This window comes from Staurois parvus, unplaced genomic scaffold, assembly GCF_062004578.1.
Source record: "Staurois parvus isolate SC_StPar_1 unplaced genomic scaffold, SC_StPar_1.0 ptg000211l, whole genome shotgun sequence".
NCBI classification, from domain to species: domain Eukaryota; kingdom Metazoa; phylum Chordata; class Amphibia; order Anura; family Ranidae; genus Staurois; species Staurois parvus.
The window spans coordinates 59,027-83,667 of NW_028318007.1; the positions used below are offsets into that span (position 1 = coordinate 59,027).

Here is a 24,641-nt window from a genome sequence, read left to right on the forward strand (position 1 = left end):
GCAACAGGAAATAAGAGAAAATTTCTGCAAAATGAGGGGAATTCTGCTGTTAGGTGTCACTGGAACAGGTGCTCCAATGGGAAGAATCCCCCCTTACCACTTGTTTTTGTGACCACGCTGATTTTTTTTTTTTTTTTTTTTAAATTTCAAATATTTTTATTTTAGTTTATAAACAAAGTAAAAAGCTAGACAGAGTCATTGATAGATATGAAGCAAAATCACAATCCCACCACTGTTGTGGTACAAAACAGATACATTGGGGGAGATTTACTAAAACTGGAGCAGCTTTGCATAGAAAAAAACAGGTTTCAAAGCTTAAAGTGGTTCTAAAGGTTATGCACGTAGGTAAAAAACCTTCTGCAACCCCCCCCCCCCCCCCATCCTTACCTGAGCGATCTCCAATCCAGTGACGTTAATGACAGCCTGTGCTGTCTGGGTACTGTTCCTCCTCATTGGCTGAGACAGCAGTGGGAGCTGTCGATCACAGCCAGTGAGCCAATGAGGATAGAGCAAGGGGCGGGGACGAACAAGCAGCGGTGCCCCAAGGGCGAGCGGCTTTCCCTGGGGGCACTGCTTGAGGGGGAGGAGCGCCGACAGGGAACCAAAAAGAAGAGATTCGGGGATGCTCTGTGCAAAATCACAGAGCAGGTTTGTTATTTTAGGAGAGAAAAAAACAAAGCTTTAGTGTTTCTTTAATTGAGCGAACTGACTTCAGAAGGGGATTGGTTACTATGCACGGCTGCACCAGATTCTGAGACCTCCAGTTTTATTAAATCCCCCTCCCCCAAAGTTGTCAAAGAGATTATTCCAGCAGACATCACACATAGAAAATTGGCATTTAAGAAAACATTCGTAGATTGTTACAATATAAACCCACAGAACACCTGGCTACTTTTTGGGGAATGCACAACTCAGATCATAGAAATCGGACAAAGCAACAGAAGAAGAAGGGAGAGGAAAAGAAAAGGAGATAGAAAGAAGAGAGGACAAGGAGAAGACGCACCATGCTCTGAGCATGTAGCAGCCCAACTACGGGTACAGCGGGTAACGATCACAGCCTATGATAGTCAGGTCCAAGCTGCAAATATAGTTTAAGCCCCAGTTCACACTGTCTCATTGCATGGGATCCGCACATAAATCACTTCACATTCCTGTGCAAAGCACATGAGATTTTGTGTGGTGTAATTTAAGCCCATCATTTTGTATGACTCAAATCGCACCGCATCCATACGAAAAAGGTGCAAGCCACACTGGAATCGGATCACATGGGTGTTCATAACTATGCAATCCAATTTAGGCAAACGCACTATGTCTGTGACCTGCTTTTGGAGTGTCAGTAACTTTTGACACCCGCACCAGATCACATGAACACAGTGCTATGCGGGGAGATGCAGGAAACGCAGCCATTTCTGTGCATTTCCGGCATCGCATCCATGTGAACCCAGCCTTTTGCTAACAAAAGCTTTTGTACAGCAACCAGGGATTCCAGGTATCAAAAATGTTAGTTCTCTTGTGTAACCGAGCCGTAAAATTCTCCATACACATGACATGGCATAATTCCTTGGCCTACTCGGACCACCTTGAAATGTAAGATTCCCCATCGCTTTCTGTCTCTGTGACGATGGTACCATGACAAGCACAGTGGGTTAATCTTCCCAGTGGAGGCACAGACAGCAAAGAACTTGACAAATAGTTTTATTCTTTTACATTCTCTCCATAACTACAAAAAACACGTTTGGGCTTTACACACCCAATAATGCCAATTGATGAACATGTTCAGCAAACAGATGTGTTGTTTTGTTAACTACTTGCTGACCGCAGATAGCCGAATGACGGCTGCACTGCGGCCGGCCAGTTTTGGGTGGGCGTCATATGGCGTCCTCCCAGAACGCGCTGGGCGCGCACCCGGCGATCTCCGTGATCGCTGTGTCCTACGGACACAGCTGATCACGTGATGTGGTAAAAGGCCAATCACAGCGGCCTTTTACCACGTGATCAGCCGTGTCCAATGACACGCTGATCACCGGGAAATGCAATTGCCGATTCTCGGCTGCACTTTCCTCACGCTGTCAGATCGTGAGGAAAGTACTGCCGAGAACCGGCAATTCTTAGAGCAGGGATCGGCACTGATGATCAGTGCACTGATGATCGGTGCCCAGCAGTGCGCCCACTAACTCCACCCACCTGTGCCCAGCAGTGCACCCACCTGTGCCACCCAGCAGTGCCACCTACCTGTACCCAGAAGTGCCACCTTCCTTAGCCAAGCAGTGCCACCCACCTATGCCCACCAGTGCCACCCACCTGTGCCCATCAGTGCAGCCCAGCAGTGCTGCCAGTCAGTGGCACCAGTCAGTGCCCAGCGGTTGTGCCAGTCAGTGCCCAGTAGTGATGCCAGTCAGTGCCACCTATCAGTGCTGTCTATCAGTACCCATCATCATTGTCGCCTATAAGTGCCGCCTATCCGTGACACCTCATTAGTGCTGCCTATCAGTGCTGCCTATCAGTGCCCATCAGTGCCGCTTATCAGTGCCCATCAGTGCTGTCTCATCAACGCACATCAGTGAAGGAGAAAAATTACCTGTTTGAAAAATTTTATAATAGAAACAAAGAAACTTTTTTTTTTTTTTTCAAATTTTTTGCAATTTTTTTGTTTATAGCGCAAAAAGTAAAGTGCCCAGTGGCGATTAAATACCACCAAAAGAAAGCTCTATTTGTGAGAAAAAAATGATAAAAATTTCATATGGGTACAATCTTGCGCAATTGTCAATCAAAGTGTGACAGCGCTGAAAGCTGAAAATTGGCCTGGTAAAGAAGGGAGTATAAGTGCCCGGTAGGCAAGAGGTTAATATTCGTGTAAAGGGTCAGAAGCCTTTTCGCTAATGAAGAGAGAACCTAAGCAAATGTTAAAGTATTAATAATTCTTATTGAGGAAGAATTCTTTCAGTTGCAAAGTAATATTTTTAAAACCTGTTCAGAGTGAAAGATTCAAAAAACTTAAGGTAAACCTTTCAAATTATGAAACACATTTATTTCAAACAAGGTGATAAAAATAGATATGATGTTTGTTTGAATACTAAATGTTACCTTTTCCAGGTCACCAAGCCAGGATATCCTCCTGTGGTTCCTAGAGAAATCGGACAGAGATTCTGCAGTTTCCGCACTGGCAGGGCTGAGTGGCCTGGAGGAATGGGTCCCTTCTCTGCCTCCCTATTGCCACATCCAGCCAGGAAGCCATGGTGGAGCGGTCATCACTGTTCAAGAACAGAAAAAGTGAGATTTTTACATTTTAGATTCCTCTAGTTGCCTCTAGATGGCAAGATCAATTCGTAAATAGACTGAAATACAAGTATGACTCCAAATTATGTGTAGCTTTGATTTTTATTGAGAAAATGATGCACCTTTCTGACAAAAACGGCCCAGAACAGAGAAAAGAAAAATCACCCGATAGACATGATAAGTAGGCACATACCTACAGCTTGTGTAGCAAGCAAGGGAGAGGCATGGATTGTGCTGTGGGCTGCAAATTTTCCGTTCTCTCTTCCTGCTACATTCTCTATTGTATCCCCTATAGGGGATAGGATCCATATATAATGGATAAAACATGGGGATAATGCTGGGAAGTCAGGCTTAGAATTCTCATGGTGTTCCCAAAATATATTGGAAGCTATTAGGTAACATGAAGTCTACTATATCTAACACATGTCCTGGGCCCCCACTTAAAAACACACACACACACCCCTACACACCTCATTTTTTCCAAGGGCCTTCCAGCCTGTGCTATGACATTACACATCCTTCCTCTACTTGTCCGGTGGTGGTGGGGCACTACTTACTGCTCCACTGATTGGCGTTTATGTAAAGACATGTGAGCACCTTGCTGTGTACTAATCTTCTTAGCTCATATGTGATGATGCCACAATAGGGGATGGTCCATGACAGCTTCGGCTTAGAGAACCTGGGTTGAATGATATTAGCTGTCATTTAGACATCCATGTACATAAAAACAGCACATGCAACACAATTGTGCAATACGTTCAATAAATATAATAATTAAACATCCGTATAAACAGAAGTAAAAATAAAATGAATAAATGTCCCCACATGTAGTTGTATATCACATGCCAAATAATACAGTCCAAAATACAGCACTTGTACTTGCATTGTAATTACAACCACCACATGCTCCAATCCACCACATGCCCCTGGAAAACATTCCACACTCATCGGATGCCAATGAACTCTTGTCAGAAAACAAGAAAGTCAAATGCACTTGTTATAACTCCTCTGGAGCCAGGACCACTGAGTAGGAACCCTTGGATTGACCTCCACTTTACCAGAACAGATTTTCCCACTGGATAGTATACCAAACACATTTGCCCAGGTCACCCAAACATATGAGGGTGTCAAAGAGAGGTGTTCTCTCATACGTAAAATCTTTTAGGATAGAAGTGCCAAAAAAAAATCATATGCACTAATGTACACTGAAGAAACACAGCTAATGTAAGAGGTGCTGCTTGCCCAGCATGTGTTCCAGACAGACCTGAAGTTCCGCCCAGCGTGTTTTGTCATCAGTGTGCGACATCCTCAGGAGTGAAGGAGAAGCGCCTCTAAGTGCAGCATAACACTTTATTGTAGTGTAAAAGTAGGAACACTCACATTTATGTGGATTAATATAGGTATGTTATTGTAGGGTGTAACACCAAAATTGAATGGCTGGCATCGGTTCTCACTGTGTCAACGTCTCGCTGGAGCAGCGTGGTGGCTGGAGGGAGACAGCTGTGGAGCCGGCCGGCATGCACGTACTCCTCAATGGCAGCTGGAACGCATGCTGGAGCGCGCCGTGGGCGTGATGACGTCAGCGAAACCAGGATACAATGCGACGCATTTCGGAGCATGCGCTAGCCTCTAGTGGCGGAAGCGTGCTCCTTTGTCAAGCTGAGACGTGTACACAGTGGGAACCGATGACAGCCGTTCTATTTTGGTGTTACACCCTACAATAACATGCCTGTATTAATCCACATAAATGTGAGTGTTCCTACTTTTACACTACAATAAAGTGTTATGCTGCACTTATAGGCGCTTCTCCTTCTCTCCTTTACACAGACTCTGCTGCAGTACTATATGGAGCTTGCCCTTAGTGCCTTACGGACCCCCCAATTAAAGTCACCCTAACCATTTCTACCTACTACCAGGCTGTTCCGGTCTTGATTTTGGTATTTGCGCTGATTATTACTTCTTCTTTGACATCCTCAGGAGTAGCTGTCATTTAGGCCAGAAGACTGAGGGCTTCTTTACTGTGAGGACAACTCCAGATTCAAATTGTGTATTGCAGCAAAGACTGCTTTTTGTATTTTATCCTTTATTGCTCTCCATTTTTTTTTTTTTTTTGTTCTGGCATTCTAATTTACTCTTGCTGTATACACACCAAAGTGACACAACTGCTATATTTGAGCTCATAGAAATGATCACCTTTGCTCTCTGCATTGTGTCTTACAGTGGTGAAGATGACGATGATATTCTGTATGAGAAGGTGTCTTCGGATCAGTGGAGGATGCAGTGTTTAGTGGATTTACTGTCTGTGAACCCTCACACCGGACTGGCTGCAGACTTCTTCTTGTACTGCCTAAAGGTAGCTGCAGAAAGCAAAGTGCAGTTTACTTCATTTCTTAGCAACATCCATTCAATAATTTTTCATTCTCCTGATTTCACTGCATGGAACTTTGTTTGCTAAGGATCACTGCTTTTAGCACATCGTCCAAACTGTTTGAATAAAGCTGTATATGTCTTTAAGAGAAGTGACAGTAGATGGAGAAGGATGTGTCTGAAGTGAAGCATTTTTAGCAGTAATCATTAGCCCATTGCGTAGAGCCAGGGTAAGCAACCTCCAAGAAGCATTGATCAGGACACTGTTTTCTGGCTGTAGATTGAAACTCATACCCATGGACTCCATTCAATATTCTTTCTTGTTTATGGTCTGTGTAACACTGGTGGCAGCCTACTTTTTGCATCAATGTTGTTTTCCTTGCTCTTTGTAGAAGCTGACCCCCGTAGCACCGGTAGAAGAAAGTGAAGAGCTCAGACATAGCTCAGGGGACAGCTTGCTTGACATTGAGCGGAAGCTAACACTTCGCTACCAGTCGCAGGAAAAATACCTTCAGCTCTTGCAGGTTCTCTCTGTGCTGTGCGAAAAGATCTCCGACTCCATCTTCACAGATGTCAAGCAGGTGAGAGATAGATAGCAAAGCATGCTGGGGTCTGCATAACCTTTTAAAATTTGATAAGCAAAGGTTCTGTTCCATGTTCATATCCACTAATTTTCTATGCACACAGGTGGTAGAATTTGTGTTGATGACTCTAGAGCGGGCCTGTTCAAGTCTTTCTACCCCAGAGGGAGTTACAGTAGCAACACAGACGCTGAGTATGGCCATGGGGCTTGTCGCTGCCATGCTGGGAGCAGTGGAGGTCAGTGCAAAATGTCTGTCAGTTAAAGTGCTTGTGTCATTATGAATGACAGTAGGCTGTAAAGGATTATGCCAATGGCCATAAGGTACTAGAGTGTCCATAAGCATAGGCCTTGCTTCATTATATAGATATGGAAAACCCAGTGGCTTTTCTGCCCATATATTAATAATCTGTTTTATTTAAGAACCACAATTGGATATGAAAAAAGAAAATAACAGTAGCGGAACTGACAATGATTGCAGTGATTGCAATTAAATTGCAGTTTTGTCTGAATATTAGAATTTCACCCCTCCTGCATTTTTTATACCTGCTCACTGTTTTCTTCCATGTTACTGTACCAGTGCCATTCTCAGATGCTGGAAAGCCAACTCCATCTTTTACACCATGTCACTTATTACAACCATACTTAAGGTGTAACATGGTGCCAAGTTAACATCCCCATTTACGGAATGCCCCCCCCCCTTCATGACAGCGTGAGGGTTTTTTCTCCTTTTACAGCCACTGTCACTTTTGAAATGGGCACAATCTGTGAATGAATGAGCTACAAATGTCTGCCGTGGAGGACTTGTGACTTGGTGGGACTTGTAGTTCCCATTGGAATACAAGTTCAGTGATCACCGCACTCGTAGTCCATTGACACTTCCTCCAGCCCTTCAACTGAAAGCCCATACCTCAATTTCGGAAGGAATCTGGAGGACAAGTCTGCTTGAGCCTGGCATTGCATCCACAATCCACTGATCATAGATGCAGTGCTTTGTAGTCTCCTGTGAAAAAAAATAATAAATGCGCATTTATTTTACTTCACAAATATGTGCATTTATTATTTTTTTTTAAGTGATTGTAAAGTCTTTATTTTTTTAATTAAGATAACAAACCGGTTTATACTTACCATTGCACAGAGCGGCCCCAAACATCCTCCTCTGGGATCCCCCCACCTGCACTCATGGATTCTCCACTTGTTGGTGTGCTACCATAGGAAGCCGCTTCCTATGGTGGCACATGTGCGAGCTCGCTCCTGATCCAGGCTGCATGCATTCATAGACACACACAGTGCAGCTCGGCCCTGCCCCCTCTCCATTCTCACAGGAGCCAATGGCTGCCTCTGTTCTGTGAATACAGGAAGAGAGCAGAGAGCTTCTACAGACGGACACAGCGTTGGATCAAGTGAGGTAAGTATTGATGAGTGGGTGCACTACTGCTACTGGGACATTTTTTACCCTAATGCAGGAAATTCAAAAATATCTAGTCTTAACCACTTTAAGGTGGACTTTAACCAATTCAATACCGGGCAATTTTACCCCTTCCTGCCCAGGCCAGTTTTCAGGTTTCAGCGCTCTCACATTTTTAATGACAATTGCACGGTCATACAACATTGTACCCAAACTAAAATGTTATCATTTTCCTCACACAACTAGAGCTTTCTTTTGGTGGTATTTAATCACCGCTGGGGTTTTTATTTTTTGCTAAATTAACAAAAAAAGACCAAAAAAATTTTGAAAAAAAAAAGTTTTTCTTTGTTATAAAAGTTTGCAAATAAATAATTGTACTTCATAAATTTAGGCCAAGATGTATTCTGCTACATGTCTTTGGTGAAAATAACCCAAATTAGGATGTATTTTTTAGTTTGTAGGAAAGTTATAGAGTTCACAAACTATGGTATAGATCTGAATATTGATCAGTCCTGAAGTACTGACAGCCAATCTAATTTCTTGAGGTCCAAGAATGTCAGAACAGTACAGATATCCCCCAAATGACCCCTTTTTGCAAAGTAGACAGTCCGACGTACTTCATAAGAGGCATGGTGAGTTTTTTGAAGTATTTTTTGGAAAATTAAAAAATTAAAAAAAATTAGTTTCACTATTTTGTTTTACATATTGTCACTGGTGCAGTACACTGACTGGTGACAGTATGAAAAAAATATATATATATTTTTTTTTTATTACATTTTTTTTCTTTTTTTAAGATTTTTTTTTCATATTTCACTATGACCAAAGTAGTACAATGTTACCATAGTAACATTGTACTACTTTGGGGAAGTGATCAGTATTTTTTATTTTTTTTACACAATTTGCTTATAGCAAAGAATTACTTTGCTATAAGCAAGCATTTACCTGAATGACGTCGATTCATTCAGGGTTTGTTTTTTTTTGTGCTTAGCTGTGATTTGGCCACAGCTAATCACATGACATGTGCATTGATCACTATGACCATTCACAGCTAGACACACTAGTATACAATGGATGGCATGAATGAAGCCATCCATTGTATACAACTGTCATGTGACCTGCTGTGATTGGTCACAGCAGGTCACATGGTACCGGCATGGGGCGATACTCAGATCTGTCATCGGCCGTGTCCGAGGTACACAGCCAGTGACAGATCGCGCCGCTGCGCCGAGCTGCAGGAGCGCAATCTGTGCATGTGCGGGAGGACGCCATATGGCGTCCACCCGGAACGCTGATGACATTTGCCGCCCGCCATTCGGCCATAGGGCGGGCGGCAAATGGTTAAAGAAACAGAGGACAAGCTTAAAAAAAAAAAACTGAAGAGAGAGTTGATTGGTTTACACAGTGGTAGGGGTAGAGGTGAAAGGATTGATTTAATCCTATTTAATGGTTTACTAAGCTATTTAGCAGCTGGTGACAAAACATTAATTCATAAAGAGGGCATGAGTCACTTTTCCATGAAATGTCAGCTCCTTGTTTCATTATGTCGGTCAAGTAAAATGGGTCAGAGTCCTGTAACCATTCCCATCATTTACAGATTACTGCATATGTTGAGTTTTAGGTTTCTTTGTGTTCCCATTGTGAGATTATAGGGTGCAGTATAGTGAGTGACTGATTGTTTTATCTTGTGTAGCCTGTTCTTTTCGCATTGTTCATGATAAAGTGTCTTGTGGCATTATGAACATTTTTAGTTCACTTGAACTATTTTCTACTTCATGTCTTATAGTTTTTTTTTTTTTATATATATATTCTTCAATTCTTTGTTTTTCTGATACACTGGTAAAAAAGGTTGATAGGACGTTCAGAAAAAGATTTGTAAGTCATCGACAGAATCAGCGGCGTAACTACAAATATAGAGCCCCAATTCTCAGAGTTTAAAACATTTTTAGGACAGTTAAGCTTTGTAGTGCTACAAAAAAAATGTGTATAATAAACTAATAGGGTATTTTGAGCAAAATCATCATAATTTTGTCATAATATAAAATATCATTATAGTTCTTGTTTTGTTTTGAGAATTTGTAGCAACATTTGAAAATATATATATATATATATTAAAATACACAGCACAAAAATCCCCGTGTAATATCCCAAAAAAGTCATCCACCTCCACCCTTGAAGGCCAATCAAACAAAAATTATAAAACTTTTCTCTTTTTTTTTAAAAATAAAAAATACAATAAAATATAAAAACAAACAAAAGTGTCCAAAATATCAAAATAATCCCCGCAGGTGTAAACTTGAAAAAAAATATGTATCCATTTCAGCAGAGCTCCAATCAGAGACCTTTTACCCTCCCTATTGGCTAGTGAGGCCACCAGTTACACTTTGGCATGCCAGTGGGGATATGAGCAGGGCAGGCCAGCACTGAGATATCTGGATGCTGTGTGAACCTTCTGCAAATTAAAGTAGAACTATAGGCACAACTTCTTTTTTTTCCATTTTGAATAGAGTAAGGAGGGTCTCCATCTGTGTCCCCATTGCAGAGATTTCCCCTCATTTCCTATCCCATAGCTAAACTAGAAGTGAGAGGAAATCCCTGCAAATTAAGGGAATTCCTTGGGGTCACCAGAACTATTGTCCCCATTGGAAGATTTCCCTCCTATTATTTTCTGGGGAAAACCCAAAATTTGGGATTTTATTTTACCTTCACTTTTATTGATAATGGCTAACAGAGCAAATCGAGAGGGTGAATCTCCTTAAGGGGGCACAGACAGCAATAAAAGGTGTTCTAATCCAACACTACTCTATCCAAAACAAAAAAAAAGTTTTGCCTCTGATTATACTTTAACTAAACATGCATGCAGTTACCTTGAAGTGCCAACTTATCTGGAGGACAAGTTACATCTGTTCAAGAAATACTTCTAAGTGATTGGCACTTTAAAGGATAAGTTTCTAAAAGAAAAAAAAATTATAAATGCAAATCTTTTGCAGGTAAAAAAAAATTTGCATCTGTTTTTTTTGTTTTGTTTTGTTTTTTTGGTGAGCCTGTAAATCGTTGCACCCAGTTGCAATCTCAGGCTCCTGCAGACTGTCTGTGTAGCTATCTGCCCGTACCTCATACTGGCAGGCAGTCACTGAATGACAAACAGTCTTTGGGACCAGAGTCCTAGTAGTCAGGTACAGAAACAACACCTCCTGCGCTATAGGACTCGAACCCGGGATGGAAGAATCGATGGAACTTCAAAACAATTCCACCAGTGCATGGAAGGTTGTGCAGCTCTAGAACAAGGCTGGAGAAGCCTGATCGATACTGTGAAGTGAAGCAAAAAGAAAGAAAAGACAAAAAAAGCTCTGATGAAGAAGGGTCCCCCTTCGAAACGCGTCAGCCTCACTTTGAGAGTCTACCCCCATGAAGGGACTCACACTGGCTCTACACTCCCTAGTTCCTTTGAGGATCTGTAATGCTTGTTTAACTTCCTTGTTTGTGACTATATAAATTTTATTTAATAAAATCACAGATTTACTGAGGAAATGCGCAAGGTTGGTGCGCTCTTTCTTTTTGCTTCACTTCACAGTCCTGGTAGTCAAGGTTTGGAAGGTTTTCCCACCCAAGTCTTTTGGAACCTCTAAAATTCCGGGTCCCTAACATGGACTTGTCAAACCACAGAGTACTGGAAATCAGACCTCTCGCTAGCCCAAACTCCCTCTGAACACCTCGCCCTGCATGATTGAGAACCTCTTGAGTACAGCAATGCCCCTAAAATTGTCCCCCTTAAAGACACCACAATCCAATATTGGGGAATTGTACCTGCCATTCAGGACACATTCCCCCTGTGTACTATAAAATGTGTACCAAGAATCCCTGATTTTTTGCTCAGCGCTTTACAATATAAGGGAGACAGTACAATTACAATACATTTCAGTACAGAAGGAATGTGAGGGCCTGGCTCGTGGAGCTTACAATCTAAAGGAAGGGGGAGGTGATACAAAAGGTGATAGCTGCGGGGGATGATCTGGCGGAGGTGATTCAAGTACAGTTCTTAGGTGGAGGTGGGGTAGGCTTCCCTGAAGAAGTGAGTTTTCAAAGATCGCCTAAAGGCAGACAGAGTGGGGGCTGACCGGACATGCTGTGGTAGGGAGTTCCAGAGGATGGGAGAGGCTCTGGAGAAGTTCTGGAGGTGATGAGGGAGCTAGAGAGGAAGATATCATGGGAGGAGCGGAGCAGGCGATTTGGGTGCTATCTGTGGATGAGTTTGGAGATGTATGGAGCTTGGCTTCCTCCTACAATACGTCCCTTTGGGCCGATGAGGCAGTATGATACGTGGGTGGATTCTGACACTACCCGGAGGTGTCGTAGGTTTGCTTCTTCAGAACTAGATTCAGGATACAGGAAGCAATAAAACTAGCAGCATGCATATACAGGCAACTCTAACAGACACCTATACACCTCTGCCGTAGTACACAATATTTTGTAAGAGAGAGTAGGAAGGAAGGCGATGACGACTCCTGCCCAGCCCTGTAGTAAACTGGCACAGAGCAGACATCTAGGAGCCCTTCAGAGAGTCGGGAAAGTGACCTAATTGCAGCCTCTCCTATAATCCAACCTGCAATCTAGAGGAGCGTTACTCAACATTATTATATAAGTACCATTTATTGCAGGAAAAGTTTGAGTGGCCCTTATTATTAGTTCACTTTCCTCAAGCATACCCTTTATAGGGTCCACATTTATTGGTGGTATCCACTGACTGTTTATAAACCTCCTCTATACTCCAGACCACTAATGGCATCCTTGTAGCCCAGAGTTTGAAGTGTTTGCTTTTCTGCCTGACTCACCCTAATGTAGGCCATAGACGGGGAGAAAAACGGCCGGTTTTTCTTTTAAAAAACGAAAAATCGGTCGTTTAAGCGGCCGACGTTACCACCAATGGTAAAAAAAACCGGCCGATTTTCATCCCGTCTACAGCTGGCAAAAAGTGTCCCTGCAGAGAGCTCTGCTATTTCTTTGACAGTTCTTTGACAGTTCCTTGACATTTACAGAGGTTGCAACAATGTATCTATTTGTATCCATTTAGGATACAGATGTTTTTATTCGGAAACAAATAGATACAATGTTGCAACCTCTGTAAATGTCAAGGAACTGTCAAAGAAATAGCGGAGCTCTCTGCAGGGACACTTTTTGCCGGACTGGAATTCCTCTTATTCTTCATCCTCTTCTTCTCCTTCTTCATCATCATCCTCTTCTTCTTCTTCATCATCATCCTCTTCTTCTTCTTCATCATCATCCTCTTCTTTTTCTTCTTCATCATCATCCTCGTCTTCTTCTTCATCATCATCATCCTCTTCTTTTTCTTCATCATCATCATCCTCTTCTTCTTCATCATCATCATCATCCTATTCTTTTTCTTCGTCATCATCATCCTCTTCTTCTACGTCTTCATCATCATCCTCTTTTTCTTCATCATCATCATCATCCTCTTCTTCTTCTTCATCATCATCATCCTCTTCTTCTACTTCTTCCTCTTCTTCATCATCCTCTTCTTCTTCTACTTCTTCCTCTTCTTCATCATCCTCTTCTTCTTCTACTACTACTTCTTCTTCCTCTTCTTCATCATCATCCTCTTCTTCTTCTTTTTCTTCATCATCATCCTCTTCTTCTTCATCATCATCTGCCTCATCTTCTTCATCATTATCATCCTCTTCTTCTTTTTCTTCATCATCATCATCCTCTTCTTCTTCATCATCATCCTCTTCTTCTTCTACATCATCATCCTCTTCTTCTTCTTCTACTTCTTCATCATCATCCTCTTCTTCTTCATCATCATCCTCTTCTTCTTCTTCTTCATCATCATCATCCTCTTCTTCTTTTTCTTCATCATTCTCTTCTTCTTCTTCATCATCATCCTCATCTTCTTCTTCATCATCATCCTCTTCTTCTTCATCTTCATCATCCTCTTCATCTTCATCATCCTCTTCTTCTTCATCATCATCATCCTCTTCTTCTTCATCATCATCATCCTCTTCTTCTTTTTCTTCATCTTCATCATCTTCTTCTTCATCATCATCCTCTTCTTCTTCATCATCGTCCTCTTCTTCTTCATCATCGTCCTCCTCTTCTTCATCATCGTCCTCTTCTTCTTCATCATCATCATCCTCTTCTTCTTCCTCTTCTTCTTTTTGTCTTCCTCTTGCAGGTCACTGCTCATGCGCAGATTTTTTATCGGTAAAAAAATCGGCCGATTTGCCCATTATTGCCGCGAAAATCGGCCGATCGGCAAAATCGGCCGACTTTTTTTCCAACTTTACCGATAAAAAAAAACGCCCAAAATACCGAAAAACGGCCGAACAAATAGCCCACTAACGATCCGAAAATCGGCCGATTTTATTTTCGGCCGAAAAATCGGCCGATTTTCGACCCATCTATGGCCTGCATAACATCCTCATCCTTTGACACCTGTCAAGAAGATACCCACTCTTGGCACAGATCTCTTTTTGTAAGACCCCCTGTATAAAAGTCAATCAGTCATCATCCCCAGAGCCAAAGGAATAACCAGTGACTAGTAATTTGTGTATATATAACCGTGTAGAAGAGGTGATCAATGCTTGGCACAATGAAGGATCATGCTGCATTGTCTATGTTGTTGTGTGTATGGATATACAAGGTCTTACATTTTACGTGAAGTTTGTTTATGTAAACCTGTCCCAGAATTAGACATTTCAAACTGAAAATTTGTTGAGAAAATTGCAAATAGGGGTCGTCTTGAGTGAAAACTGCTGCATGTTAACCACTTCCCATCCGGCCCAAGCAGTACAAGGGCGGGTGGCCGTTTATAAACTGCCTCCCTGTTCCCTGCTTGTGCACGCTCCCTGGGGCTATTCACAACAGCCTTGTGAAATCTGTGAATGATCACAGAGATCACAAGGTACAAGGCTATTCACAACCGCCTTGTACCGTGTGACAGGCTGTTACCAATCACAGCTCACACAGTATTCCTCAATGGCGGAACACAGATCGCTGTAGGGGACCTCTGTGTGAGGTCCCGATTTATGTGGTCACTGATTGGCCAATCCTGACATCATTGCTTACTACTTGTGAAATCTGTGAATGATCACAGAGATCACATGGTACAAGGCTATTCACAACCGCCTTGTACCATGTGACAGGCTGTGACCAATCACAGCTCACACAGTATTCCTCAATGGCGGAACACAGATCGCTGTAGGGGACCTCTGTGTGAGGTCCCGATTTATGTGGTCACTGATTGGCCTATCCTGACATCATTGCTTACTACTTGTGAAATCTGTGAATGATCACAGAGATCACAAGGTACAAGGCTATTCACAACCGCCTTGTACCATGTGACAAGCTGTTACCAATCACAGCATTTCTCAATGGCTGCAGGAATGCAGCCAGAGAGAAGGAGAAATGATTGCTTTTACAGCCTTTATGGGTGTAAAAGCAATCAGTGTAAAAAAAAAAATAAATAAATCTTCATCACCCCCCACAAGAAGTACAGTGTTGCTATGGTGACACTGTACTGCTAGGGTGACAGTATGTAAAAAAAAAACCATAAATAATAATATAAAAATGTAAAACATATTTTGAAACATTATTATTTTTGGTTATAAACTAATTTGTTTTTGTTTTTTTTTACTAAAAAGATAACTGAATACATTTTGGCCAAGATTTATAAAGAAAGGTTATTTGCAAAATTTTATAAGAAAAACACTTTTTTTAAAAATTTTTGGACTTTTTCATTTATATAGCAAAAAAAATAAAAATCCCAGTGGTGAATAAATACCACCAAAATAAAGTTTTATCTGTCTCAAAAAAATGCTAAAAAATTCATATTGGTACAGTGTTGCATGACCGCGCAATTGTCATTGAAAGTGTGATAGCGCTGAAAGCTGAAAATTGGCCTGGACAGGAAGGGGGTGAAAGTGTCCGGACTTGAAGTGGTTAAAACTGAACTCCAGCCTTCCTTTCTGTCTTACATAGTTGTACTGGCTCCTCTCCTGTACTCAAATTACTTACTGATCTCACTGCACACTGGTAGCTTCTCACAGTGTGCATTAGAAGCTGCAGCAAGTCACCTAGAGCCTGCCTCATTTCCTGGCTGGATGACGTCCAGTATCATATAGTTCTTTACTCCCCAGCCTTGCAGTCCTTGGCCCTCCCCTTTCATTAATTGAATTTCAGTTCTTTCAATAATGGATGCTCAGCATCATATGTATGCGTTGCCTCAGCTTCTTGTTTTTAGGGAGCTATGTACGGCTCCCTGCTGCCCCCTCCCACCAGCCATTATCTGCCTTCTTTGCATAGAGAAGCTTGTAGACCTAGTGATGGTGACACTGGGCCTAAAATAAGGTTTGTAACTAAAACAGGTTTTATTTACTGTCTTCATCAGCGTGTTATTGAAGAACCAGGGAAGGTAAAATATTAGCCGATTAAAGCTGAACTTCGCTTAAAATACAAAGTTCCATTTATTCTCCTCCTCCCCTTCCACCTCGCTAATTAATTGTTTGTTTTTTTTCTCTTCTGGGAGCAGGTACCTATTTCTGGCAGAGACCCACTCTCACAACTCACTTCCGCTCTGCTCGCTTAGGCAAGTAGAGCAGAAGCTCAGCTCCTCCCTCCACCTGCAACCTCCTGGGACACATCACATGTCCCAGGAGACTGCAGGACCATTCAGAAAGTGCCGCAGTCACAGCCGGCTTTTAACATCCCTGGTGGTGGTTCCGGGGACCCTAAGACTGACAAAGAACCAGCCTGGATGAGGACCGTGCTTGATTCCTGGGCTGGTAAGCATATTATTATAAAAAGTCATCAGCTACGGTATTTGTAGCTGCTGACTTTTATTTTTTTCAGAAAGTGCAGCTCCTTTTTAAAGTGTTACTAAACCCACAACAGTACAATCAGTCTGTATATGCAGTAAAGCATGCTTGTTATACTCACTGTGGAACCTAAGGGGTTAATCCTCTGCACTGTGTAAAAAGGCTGTTTGGTCCTGTCTCCTCTGATCCTCCCCTTCTTCCACAGTCCCCAGTCCATCTGCCTTTAATATAGAGCCCTGGGGGGGGGGGGGGGGCAGTGCATGTGGTCATCACAGGGCCAACCAGCACTGTCTAGACAGAGGTTCAGGGGTCATGCAGCATCATAGGACAGTCAGAGGAGGATAAAAACTCCTCCTTCAAGCTTTAACCAGTGCTGGGCCAGGCACTGATAGAAGGCACAAGACTGCTATATACCGCTGATGAGAAAAGGTATTTAGCAGTTTATATATATAAAATAATTGCATTTCCATGTTGTGTGTACTGTGGGAGACGAGATATAGTGTATGCAGGGTCCGGGGAGACCAGATATAGTGAATGCAGGGTCCGGGGAGACCAGATATAGTGAATGCAGGGTCCGGGGAGACCAGATATAGTGAATGCAGGGTCCGGGGAGACCAGATATAGTGAATGCAGGGTCCGGGGAGACCAGATATAGTGAATGCAGGGTCCTGGGTTAGTAACACTTTAAGCTTCAGCTTTACACAGATAAATACATTCAAAGACCTATGCAGCTAAAGGTAGGTGCAGATTTAGACTTTTCCTGTAAAAATAGGTTAGCCCTACCCCTCCCACTTTTTTAGGTCTTCCAATTGGTAGTCTGTGATGACTGACCTTGCCAGCCCTCAACACAGTTAGGGGTCCAATTTCACACATGTATCTAAAATCTGTTCATTAATGATCCCTAGGACAATACCCCATGCTGAGAATACTGTAATAAATGTCCCCCCATTTGAGAGCCAGCAGCATGGCTCTCAAATGGGGGAGCAAGAGTTCCCCCCCTACGTCTCTCCACATCGTGGTGACGTCATCCAGGACGCTGGGACGTCGGGTACACGTGGTCCCTGCACTGACAGGTATTCTACTCCACTGCTTCCCTCTGAGCAGACGGGCCGTCCATCTTGGAACCTGGCTTCTTAAAGCCACAGGCTGGTTATTTATTTTGTACCATATGAATTATTAAAGGCACACCTCCATATAAAGGTGTATTACTTTTATCACAAAACTACACAGCGCCTGGCTCCTGTTCATATTTTTTTTTTCACATTTGTTAGCCTGATACAGAGCAGAGTTTTTACTAAAACAATGTACCAAATAAAAGCCAAATATGTTCTTTTAAACAATCTAAGCATCAGTGACCTCTGATCACAACATGTTTAAGAGGCTTGTAAATCTGACCTTCAGTATTGTATGGTTCTGACATTTGCATGTCCTTTTTTTTATTTTTTAACTCAGTTGACTTCTACAGATTTCAAGCATCTCAAGCGTTTACTTCCAGTGCTGGAAAACGTGTCCCGCTCCCACCCAGAGCCGGTTATTCAGGAGCTGGCAAGTGACCTTCGTGTTGCAATTGCCACACACTGTGCGGTCCCACTCATGCATGGAACCTATGCTGACCACAACACAGACAAAATGGAAAGCAAACCACAGAAGCCCAACAGAGATCACCTGACTTCTGACATTCTGAATATCCAGGAGCTGCTGAAGTCAGCAACAGACGGAGATGTCCCCACAAGAGCGGCAGCCCTGCGCACCCTCACTCGGCTTCTGGAGCAGAAACATCCAAAAGTGACAGAACACAGGGAACAGGTGATGCAGGTAAGGATTTGACAAACTTGTTACCTGCATTGTAGCTCTGTCTGCAGAGTTGTATAACAATAATAACTTCTTTTTTTTTTTTTTCCTTCCCCAGTTGTTCTTGGATAACTTGGAGCAAGAGGATTCCTTTGTGTACCTGTCAGCAATTCAAGGTAATTTAACAACTGTAGTTTGACAAATGAATCTGAATACAGCACGTGTGTTTAATACGCTGTAGGTTCTGATTTAAATGGCTTTACTTTAATAAAGTGTCTGCTCTGGGCCACCACCTCAAAGCCAAAACATTGGTCCTATGAACTAGACCAAATGGCCTAGGACTGAGGTTCAGGTAACAGCATCATGTCAGCTGCTCTGCCTTAATGTTGATCCTCGTCTTTCACTGTGGTTATATGGCCAATGACATGGTATCTGGTCATGTGACTGGGACAAGAGAGCGGTTGTTTCTTCAAAAATTGTTCAGTGTTTAAAGAGGACCTTTTAGTAACATAACAAGGCTACATACGTAAATTCCTGACATGTCATAATTTGCAGCAACAGTTTAACCATTTGCCGCCCGCCCTATGGCCGAATGGCGGGCGGCAAATGTCATCAGCGTTCCGCATGGACGCCATATGGCGTCCTCCCGCACATGCGCAGATTGCGCTCCTGCAGGGCAGCGCAGCGGCGCAATCTGTCACCGGCCGTGTACCTCGGACACGGCCGATGACAGATCTGAGTACCGGCCCCATTGCCGGTACCATGTGACCTGCTGTGACCAATCACAGCAGGTCACATTACAGTTGTATACAATGGATGGCTTCATTCATGCCATCCATTGTATACTAGTGTCTAGCTGTGAATGGTCACAGCTAATCACATGCACATGTCATGTGATTAGCTGTGGCCAAATCACAGCTAAGCACAAAAAAAAAAAAAAAAAAAAACCCTGAATGAATCGATGTCATTCAGGTAAATGCTTGCTTATAGCAAAGAAATTCTTTGCTATAAGCAAATTGTGTAAAAAAAAAAAAAAAAATACTGATCACTTCCCCAAAGTAGTACAATGTTACTTTGTTAACATTGTACTACTTTGGTCATAGTGAAATATGAAAAAAAAATCTTAAAAAAAAGAAAAGAAACTTAATAAAAAATAAAAAAATATATATTTTTTTTCATACTGTCACCAGTCAGTGTCCCTGTTCACCGCCATGCCAGTTATATAATGACGCTGTACTGCACTGGTGACAATATGTAAAAAAAAAAAAAATAGTGAAACTACTTTTTTTAATTTTTTCATTTTCCTAAAAATTATGACAAATAAATACAACTTCAAAAAAACTCGCCATGCCTCTTATGAAGTACGTCGGACTGTCTACTTTGCAAAAAGGGGTCATTTGGGGGATATTTGTACTGTTCTGACATTCTTGGACCTCAAGAAATTAGATTGGCTGTCAGTACTTCAGGATTGATCAATATTCAGATCTATCCCATAGTTTGTGAACTCTATAACTTTCCTACAAACTAAAAAATGCATCCTAATTTGGGTTATTTTCACCAAAGACATGTAGCAGAATACATCTCGGCCTAAATTTATGAAGAACAATTATTTATTTGCAAACTTTTATAACAGAAACAAAGAAAAACTTTTTTTTTTCAAAATGTTTGGTCTTTTTTTGTTACTTTAGCAAAAAATAAAAACCCCAGCGGTGATTAAATACCACCAAAAGAAAGCTCTAGTTGTGTGAAGAAAATTATAAAATTTTAGTTTGGGTACAATGTTGTATGACCGCGCAATTGTCATTCAAAGTGTGAGAGCGCTGAAACCTGAATACTGGCCTGGGCAGGAAGGTGTAAAATTGCCCGATATTGAAATGGTTAATGTGTCAAAAAAAATTCTGCCTAAGCTGACGCATTGCTATCAGTCTGCTGCAGGAAAAAGGGAGTATTTCCTCAGTCTCCTTTCCTCCAGCAATTACCAGTGTAGCTTTGAATCATGTAACACATGGATGAAGGCTGAAAAATGGACTGATCTGTTTCAGATATTTGTGATTACAGCCAAGAACTGCACAGACACCAGGATTTACATGACTGTGTCATCAGAATTTCAACACAGGAAGTAGATGCTGATTCTGGATGATGGCAAAACAATGATGGTGCTATCTGGCAGTGGAATACTGTGATCTGTATGAGAGGTGATAAATACCTGGGGGTGGATAGAAAGAAAATTGCTCAATTTCCCCATCAACAGTCAGCGTTAATGGGGGAATCCCTTCCACAGCACCTAGTGTTCTGCTGGCAGGGAGCTATAGCCGCTGGTAGCGATCACATGAAAAATCCAACAAGCTGAATTTGACTGATGGATCAACTTCAGTACAACCAGCCTGCCCATAGATGGATCGAATCTTGGCTGGTTCCTGCTGAACCTGGCCAACATTTGATCCATCTATGGCCTGCTTAAGATTTTATAGGAAGTTTCTGCAAATAAAAGGTAAGCAGAAATTTGTAGTGGTGAAGGATTAGAACTCTGTTAGGTTTTACTGCAGTACGCGGCTTTGTTGGAGAGATTCCTTCGCTTCCTGTGAGGTTTCCCCCCAGGCCAGAAAGTGAGAGGTAATCTGTAACCTCAACACAGACATAAGTAAAAAAAAATTTCTTTTTTTCTTTTTTTTATAGTTTGTGGTTAAGTGGGAGTATTCTAGAACCCTGGTCAGCTTTTTATTTTCCGTTTCCCTGCAGCAGATTGTTCCTTTCTACCTGTGTGTTAAAAGTTGTCCACAGAGCAGAAAGTGAAGGAGGAAGCTCTCCAAAGGTGCCCTGAATTTTAGTAAAAGCTGACAGGGGTGCTAATCTTTCCCCAATCTATTCAAAAACTAACGATGTTTACCTTCCTCTTTGTAAATTGTTTACACCAATAGTTGTCAACTTCTGAGTTAAAAGGGGCCTCAAAATTGGCCCCTGACATCACCAAAGGACTTCCCATAATGTTCAATATATGTAATGCTTGTGAGGACCGTCAAACTGCAGACCTAGTAAAGGAACTGAGGGTCAGTGTGGACATGCTACATTTTTGGCCTGGAGACATGATGCAGAAGACAATGTGAAACTGGGAACATGTTACGTGAGGCTAGTAGACATCAATGCTATTAGCCTAATCAATGTTCCCATTACAGACTGCTGAGGACCAAGGGCCACACAACATACACCAAAGGGCTGCAGGTTGGGCACCAGGTGTTTACACTGTACAGTGAGGTGCATATGTGCAGCTCAGTGTACAATCACAGCAAAAAGACCTTCATGTCAGGATCATCAGGTGTTATTTTAATTAAAGTTGCAGATTTAAAAAAATTAAAATTACGTTTTAAAGAAAAAAAAAAAATCAAATTATGATATTCTAGTGACTGGGCTTGGATCTGCTTCAGTCAACAGCATTCTTTTTATATAGATCGGAGTTCTTTATTTTCTTAGATAAGCAAGTGGCTTTGTATATTTACACCCTAATTCGATGATCTGCTTCACTGATAATAATGGGGGATGCTTAGGAAAGAGTGGAGGGGAAGTGAAGGGACAGGAGCAGAAAGGAACCCCTTTGTAGCAGCGAGACAATACCACCTATGTTTATAGCTCCTTCCCAGGTTCCCCAACCAAAGTCAAAGATTCAGGAAGCTTTGATCTCCCTCCTGAAAGGCCTCACTAATCATTAATAAAGAACTCTCAGGGCAGAGAGCAGCTTCAAAGCAACCCAGAGAGGATCATGCAGGATATAGCAGTCATTGCTAGGTGCATCTACAGCTACAGGGATAGCAAAGTGAACCTATACTTGAAAAAAATCCAACAGTACAGCCACATATTGCAGGGACAAGATTCAAGAGAAAAAGGCCAAGGTGCACCCCTCAGGAGCTATGAACCACTTCAGCAGCAAAGATTGCAGGCCTTGCTCTTTTTGCATCCCTTGCTGCTGAAGTGCCCAAGGCAGCCATCTTTTCTACCTACCTCTCAGCCTGACCATGCAGAAGACAAGAGACCCTCTTCACCTTGCTATCCCAAGAAGTGCTGCATTAGAAAGTGGTGGCACACAAGAACATACTTCACTTCCAAATGAAGGTATTGTTGCCAGCACAGGTTCACTTTAGTCCTTTACTGTGCTGTGCATTAGCTGCAGTGGGCTCAAAGAGACTCTGAGGGGATAAGGCTGGCCATACACTATACAATTTTCTGCCCAATTTCCTTTAGATTTACCTTCAACTATGTAGCGCAAGGGCCCGACTAACTGAATACAATCAAAAGTGTTCTTTGGGTTTGACCTCATATTATATGGTTTTTGGTAAATCTAAAGCAAAACTTTCAACAAAATTGTATAATAGACGGCCAGCCTAAGTTATTAACCTCTTGTGGTCCGCCTGCTGTTTATAAACGGCAGGGCGGTGGCAGTCCAGGTGCGGGTTGCCGTTCCTAAACGGCACCCGCCTTTTCTAGCTGTGCGCGCTCCCTGGGAGCGCGCACCACCGCGATCCGGTGCCCGTTGTGTCCTCAGAACACAGTGAAACACCGATCGTCGGACGGGACCTCTGTACGAGGTCCCGATCATGTGATCAGGACCTCTGTACGAGGTCCCGATCATGTGATCACTGATTGGCGAATTGGCGAGGATGGGTGACGCCCTGGAGAAGTCTTGGAGACTAGCATGGGAGGAGGAGAAAAGTGAGCTAGATAGTAGGAGGTCTTGCGAGGAGCGGAGTGTACGTTTTGGGTGATATTTAGAGATAAGATCGGACATGTAAATTGGGGCAGTGTTGTGGACGGCTTTGTATGTCATTATTAGTGTTTTGAAATTTTATCCTTTGGGCAACTGGGAGCCAGTGGAGGGATTGGCAGAGAGGGGTGGCGGATACAGAGCAGTTAGTGAGGTGGATGAGTCTGGCAGCAGCGTTCATGATAGACTGAAGGGGGGATAGCCTGCGATGAGGTCGGCCAATGAGGAGGGAGTTACAATAGTCGAGGCGTATGCTGGTATGGATTAAATGACTGGTCCTCTTTATGTGATGGCCATAACTGGACAACAATACACTATGTGGTCACCATACACTGCCAGGTTACTATGGCAAGTAAATCAAAAATGATCAATAAACCAACAAGGTTTCTTGGTCTCAGTTCTCTGTCCAGCAGTCACTTCTGTAGTGGCATATAATCCTCCTTGGGTGGTTTCTCCCCTTTCCGTGCGGTTTTATGTACATTGTCAACAGAATCGCCCTATAACATGTCTGTGCGCAGTACACATCTGTGCAAGTTGATGCATCACACAGACATGTATTAGTACAATGGCTTACCTGTGTGCATGCATTGATGTGCTTTAACCATTTCAATACCGGGCAATTTTACCCCTTCCTGTCCAGGCCATTTTTCAGGTTTCAGCGCTCTCACACTTTGAATGACAATTGCGCGGTCATACAACACTGTACCCAAACTAAAATGTTATCATTTTCTTCACACAACTAGAGCTTTCTTTTGGTGGTATTTAATCACCGCTGGGGTTTTTATTTTTTGCTAAATTAACAAAAAAAGACCAAACATTTTGAAAAAAAAACACATTTTTCTTTGTTTCTGTTATAAAAGTTTACAAATAAATAATTGTACTTCATAAATTTAGGCCGAGATGTATTCTGCTACATGTCTTTGGTGAAAATAACCCAAATTAGGATGTATTATTTAGTTTGTAGGAAAGTTATAGAGTTCACAAACTATGGTATAGATCTGAATATTGATCAATCCTGAAGTACTGACAGCCAATCTAATTTCTTGAGGTCCAAGAATGTCAGAATAGTACAGATATCCCCAAATGACCCCTTTTTGCAAAGTAGACAGTCTGACGTACTTCATAAGAGGCATGGCGAGTTTTTTGAAGTTGTATTTTTTTTGTCATAATTTTTCGGAAAATTAAAAAATTAAAAAAATTATTTTTTTTACATACTGTCACCAGTGCAGTACAGCATCATCATATAACTGGCATGGCGGTGAACAGGGACACTGACTGGTGACAGTATGGAAAAAAAAAATATATATTTTTTTTATTATTATTATTTTTAATTTTTTATTATTTTTTTTTAAGATTTTTTTTCATATTTTACTATGACCAAAGTAGTACAATGTTACCATAGTAACATTGTACTACTTTGGGGAAGTGATCAGTATTTTTTTTGTTTTTTTTTTCTTTATACAATTTGCTTATAGCAAAGAATTACTTTGCTATAAGCAAGCATTTACCTGAATGACATCGATTCATTCAGCTTTTTTTTTTTTTTTTTTTTTTTTTTTTGTGCTTAGCTGTGATTTGGTCACAGCTAATCACATGACATGTGCATGTGATTAGCTGTGACCATTCACAGCTAGGCAC

At 42.0% G+C, this 24,641-nt stretch overlaps 1 protein-coding gene across 2 annotated transcripts in view; it reads left to right on the forward strand.

The window, feature by feature from the left end:
* TANGO6 (transport and golgi organization 6 homolog) overlaps positions 1 to 24,641 on the forward strand; it is a 73,226-nt gene that overhangs the window by 16,442 nt on the left and 32,143 nt on the right. For both annotated transcript variants that reach the window (XM_089678859.1, XM_089678860.1), the window contains exons 9-14: positions 3,094 to 3,270; positions 5,497 to 5,629; positions 6,036 to 6,224; positions 6,331 to 6,462; positions 17,912 to 18,274; positions 18,369 to 18,426. In XM_089678859.1, the coding sequence (XP_089534985.1) occupies positions 3,094 to 3,270; positions 5,497 to 5,629; positions 6,036 to 6,224; positions 6,331 to 6,462; positions 17,912 to 18,274; positions 18,369 to 18,426 (1,052 nt within the window). The remainder of the gene's footprint in view (positions 1 to 3,093; positions 3,271 to 5,496; positions 5,630 to 6,035; positions 6,225 to 6,330; positions 6,463 to 17,911; positions 18,275 to 18,368; positions 18,427 to 24,641) is intronic.